This window comes from Propithecus coquereli, unplaced genomic scaffold (assembly GCF_000956105.1).
Source record: "Propithecus coquereli isolate 6110/MARCELLA unplaced genomic scaffold, Pcoq_1.0 Scaffold66, whole genome shotgun sequence".
NCBI lineage: Eukaryota > Metazoa > Chordata > Mammalia > Primates > Indriidae > Propithecus > Propithecus coquereli.
Genome location: NW_012152618.1, coordinates 4,519,391 through 4,524,241, shown reverse-complemented (window position 1 = coordinate 4,524,241; position 4,851 = coordinate 4,519,391). Strand labels below are relative to the sequence as shown.

At 51.8% G+C, this 4,851-nt stretch overlaps 1 protein-coding gene across 2 annotated transcripts; it reads right to left on the bottom strand.

Moving 5' to 3' along the window:
* Window positions 1-829: 829 nt before the first annotated feature.
* Window positions 830-4,631, bottom strand: IRF2BP2 (interferon regulatory factor 2 binding protein 2). 2 transcript variants are annotated; one of them, XM_012660305.1, is made up of 2 exons: window positions 3,522-4,631; window positions 830-2,926 (listed from the first exon to the last, which is right to left on the bottom strand). In XM_012660305.1, exons 1-2 carry the CDS (start codon window positions 4,579-4,581, stop codon window positions 2,211-2,213), a joined length of 1,776 nt encoding a protein of 591 aa, XP_012515759.1. In that variant the 5' UTR covers window positions 4,582-4,631; the 3' UTR covers window positions 830-2,210. The 2 variants fall into 2 exon arrangements, with proteins under 2 accessions (XP_012515759.1, XP_012515760.1); XM_012660306.1 differs by having other exon boundaries at window positions 3,570-4,631.
* Window positions 4,632-4,851: the final 220 nt, after the last annotated feature.

Sequence of the window (4,851 nt, the reverse complement as noted above, 5' to 3'; positions counted from 1 at the left end):
CAATACACAGCCCTTTAAAGCTGTTCATATTCTCCCCCTTAAACACCAGCACAGAGAAACCATAGGTTGCCTTTTCCACAGCTGGATAGACTTATCCAAAACAGCAGGATGGTTCTTTATTAATCTTTTTGGAAAGCTTATCTGTATTAAGATTGCAAAACATACAGACAGCTACCACAACTGGGTCAAATGACTGATCAAGTTGTAACATCTATGAAGTCAAATTCCAGTTATAATAAAGTGCCTACATACACATTTATACAACAGACCATAATAGCTGAATTCTTTACAAATGTCTCTACGGGCATGTAAAATTGACTTTGTGTTTCTGCATGTGTGCATTCACATAAGAGAGACCAGTCTGATCTGAGTCATATATATTCCAATTTAAAAAAAAGTGTAACAACAAACTGGTTAATCATGCAAGTCTGTTTGTAATATAACAATGACCGGTAACATGAATTCCCACAGCATTAATAATAGTAGGTGCAGTCATTAAAAACACTACAAAAAAATACTGTATTTGGTGCAGTATCTGATTTTCAAGTGTGATAGTAACTTGACCATTGGAAAATATTTTGAGCAATTTAAAAAAGAAAAACATATAACTAAAAAAGAATCCAAAGTTGGTAACAATCTGTACTTTCAAATTAAAATAGAAGCTAGGCTGTGAACCATACACATAAATTGTAGTAGACTTTGAAGCCATGATTCGGCCTAATTAAAAGGCCAAGTTACAAACACCTGAACATAAGGATTTAAAATAGTGTTCCTGTCAATGTTAAATCGTAACAGCACAAAAGAAAAACCAGCATCACTGTGAGACAACTATTTCTAATAACTGATGATTTATTGGCTTAAAAAAATCATTTTACTGATGCAAAACAGTGATCAAAAGAAATTAGTTTACAAAAGGCTTCTAAAAATAGTTTTGAGAGGTGGGGCCTGTCTACTATAAAACCCTTAATTTCTTTAATTTTCACTAGTTTATCATTTTTTTCCAGAAGAACAGTATTATTCACTTGGTATTTCAAACACATGTAAGAAGGAAATTACAGGTTTCCTCCACCCACATTTGGGCTGTCACTGATATGCCCACGGGCAGTCCTGGCAGCACCATGCGGCTGTTACTGTCATTGTACCATACTGTATTTAGCACTCACTAGAAACAGGGTGTAGGTGATAGTATCAACAGCAATAGCACTACAGGTAAATGATAAAAAACAAAACAAAACACAAAACAGAAACAAATCCAATCCCACAATCTCCAAGTTCACCTGGACTGTAACTTCTCTTGCAACTTCCAAAGGAAAGGACAACAGCAACAACAAACAGAGCTCTAGGGTGTTGAAAAAGACGAAGTGGCGCTGCAGAGCCAGGCTCTGCTCAGAGATGGCAGTGCCATCTTGTACACACCACCATCCATTATAACCGCCTTCCATCGCTGGAATCGTGTCTTATGTAACCAACTAGCATGCAGCATTGTAATCTTACAACTGATCACGTGGACAGTGAGCAGCGGTCAACTTTGTCTTAAAAAAAAAAAAAATACCCCCAAAAACTACACAATCCTGAAAATCTCCCAGCAGCACCTCTCAGTCATTGATATCCCAAGAACTTAACTTTAAGAACAAAATAGAGATTCAAAACCTATTTTTCTATTCCTCTGAGAGGACGTTTCAGGGTAAACCTGGTGACATATCCCAGTGGCATGCCCACTTGACAACAGTGCCCCTTCACTCGTTTCCTTTCCTTCTCCACCAATTGGCCTCCGGCCTGAGAAAGGGGCCAGCAATAGGGAATAACAGACAGTAAGGCAATCTTACAATGTCAGAAAATGTATTTGGCTTTTTTTTTTCTTTTTAAAATAAGTGCATACAAATACAGCTAGAAGCATTTCTGATTTGCCAAGTGCTCTAAAAAAGCAGTGCAAGTCACAGCCTACATAGAACAGTAACTGTCACCAGAATAATAAAGCACAAAGATATGCTAATAACGTTAACAAAAGAAAAAAATTCCTTTATAAGTACATACCTTTTGTCGTCAAAAAAATATAGAAACACAATGTATTCAAAAAAAAATCAAAATTATACAGCCATGTTTATGAAGTCTACATTTCCCTTGTCTTGGATATATATATATGGAGATATATACACAATTCAAGCAGTTTTAATTAAAGGTAATCATTGGGTTATTCTGAAACCGGAAAGTCACGAGTCTCTCTCTTTTTTCACTTTCACATCTCCAGCAAGGATGGTTGCAATTTCCCCCTGCATAAAGGCCCAGGGGACATTGGAGCCCACAAGAGGGCATTTTTCCCCACTGGGACAATAGACCTCTCCACTAGCTCCCTGCTGTTTGATGCTTTGTCTGGAGCAAGGGAAGCAGAACTTGTGCGAAGGAACGGACGGGCACTGCACAAAGTGGGTGTCCTCCAGCCGCTCGTGGCAGAGGGTGCAGCACAGGGGGGCACTGGCTGCCAAAGAGGAGTCCGGGAGGCTGGCAGGGTGCACTGACTCCAGTCCTCCCGTGCTGCCTGCCCCTTGGCCCCCCACCTCTCTGGGGCCCAGCCTTCTTTGGTTCATAGAGGACGGAGAGGGTGGACTGTTGCTATTCCTCCTGGTAGTGGAGTGAACTTGGTTGGCATCTTTCGAGGCATGACTGCCCCCTGCATTGTCTGCTACTAAGATCAGGGCTGCCATGGGGGACTGGCCATTCTGGGCCGCTTCAGGCGGTGTGGTCCGGTTGGAATGAGGTGAGGCAGTGGGTGGTGGTGGAGACACAAAAGACGATGTAGGAGTCATGGGGATCTTGAGCCCTTCTGTGGATGTGGACAGCCATGGCTGGGCCTCTCCGTTGATCTTAGGGGGCCCAACTTCACCTTCTGGTTCTGGGGAAGGCTTCCTTTTCCTTGCTGTTCTTGCAACTGGAAGAACAAAGAAATAAAAGGAAAAAAGGGAGATAAATGAAGGTGCACTGCAAAGGATCCTTCTCTTACTGACGCAACACAAAACTCTTCACAGAATTCCTACTCTCTAAAAGCACATACATAAAATACTAACACAAGTTTCAAGTGCACATGCAGCTTAAAATCCTTAGACTTCTGGGACTGAGGCAACACACTGATTTAAAAGAAAACTAAAACACAGAAAATGGCTCGTACAGAGTTGCCTGTTTTTACACATGCATGCATGTACCCCAGCTTGAACTGTGCATGTGACTGTTAACGTCCCTCAATAGGTTAAAAGGTGACTGGTGCCCTCATGCTCCCATCCAAGAATGTGCTGGGAAAGGAAAACCCCGTGTCAGTGCCTATCAGCCCAGTCTGACTCATCTCTGTTATGCTGCTTCAGCACATGAACACGTTACCACTAAGCACTGGTTCCGCCTCAGGCAGATCAGGAAGTTGGGTGTTTGTTGTTTCTGGGCTGGGGTAAAATGGTGAATGGAAAGAACCACCCCTCCCCTGCTCTCTGTCCCTCTTTCTCCCCTAGACCCCCTCACTCCACAGCCGCCCCTACCTGCTTTAGACCCGTTGGCCCCGTTGGCCTCGAAACCCAACAACCTGCCTGCAGTCAGGGCCGGCTCCTTCTTAAACTTGCTCTCGAAGGGCCCCGAGTGGCCGTGCTGGTGCAGCGCCAGCAACGTGTCGCGCACGGTCTTGGGCCTGTTGACCCAGTCCTGCTCTCCAGGCCCGCGGCCTTTGCTCGCTCCTTCGGCCCCCAGCTCCGCGGCCCCGGCCGCAGTGGACAGGCTGTCCGCTGGGCCTCGGTGCGCGGGCGGCGGCGGCTGCTTTTCCTTGGCAGCCGCCTCGCGCTGCTCGTGCTCCGCCGCCGCGCTGCTCGACACGGACGCCGGCCGCTTGTGGGCGCCCAGGTCGGCGGGCTGCGCGGAGCCCAGGCTGGCGGCCGCGGCTCCGGACACCGCGGCCAGTGAGGCGGCGGCGCGGCCGCTGAGGCTGAGCGCGGCGGGCAGCGGCGTGGCCGAGCCGTTCATGAGCGGCACCAGGGTGGGCGGCACGGCGTGGCCGCGCCGCGGGTTCGGGCTCTGGCGGTTAAGCTCCGGCGGCTCCTCCAGCTTGGAGAAACCGTTGGGCACCAAGATGCCGTTCACAGGCGGCGGCTGCGGCGTCGGCGGTTGGGCCAGGCCCGCGGCCGGGCGGCTGCCGCCGAAGTCAGAGCCGAGGCGCGGGGGCCGCTCGGCCGCGGCCGCCAATGGGTAGCGCTCCAGGGCCTGAGGCGCGCGCGGGGCCGCCTCGGGGGCCCCGTGGCCGAGCTGCTGCTGCTGCTGCTGCTGCTGCTGCAGGAGGATGTCCTTGGCCGAGAGCGGCGGCGGCTTGGCTGCGGCCGGGGCCGCGGCGCCGGGCGGGGAGCGGCCCTCAGGGAAGCAGCCGTGCGCCCGCTTGAGCTGCCGCGCCGTCTCGATGACGAACTCGACGCGGTCGGCGCCCTCGTAGTTGACGCAGCCGCGGCACACGGGCTCGGTGAAGTCCCAGATCATGGCCCAGGGCATGCGAGGCAGGTCACACAGGTAGCACGACTGCCGCCGGGACGCGGCCGCCACCGCCACCGCCGCGGCCATGTCCGAGGAGCCCGCGGCGCCGGAGGAGGAGGAGGAGGGGGCGCCGCCGCCCCCCGCCGGCACCACGCGCGCCCTCCTCCCCCCCCAACCCCGCGTCTCCCCCACCAGCGGCGGCGGCGGCCGCAAAGGCGGCGGCGGCGGTGGCGGCAAAGCCCGCGAAGGCTCGGCGCCCGCGCAGCGCCCCCGGTGCACGAGGGGCGGCGGGCGCGGGGCAAGGGGCTGCAGCCGCGGCAGCAGGTCCCCCCGGCCGGCGCGGGCGCGGGCGGGAGG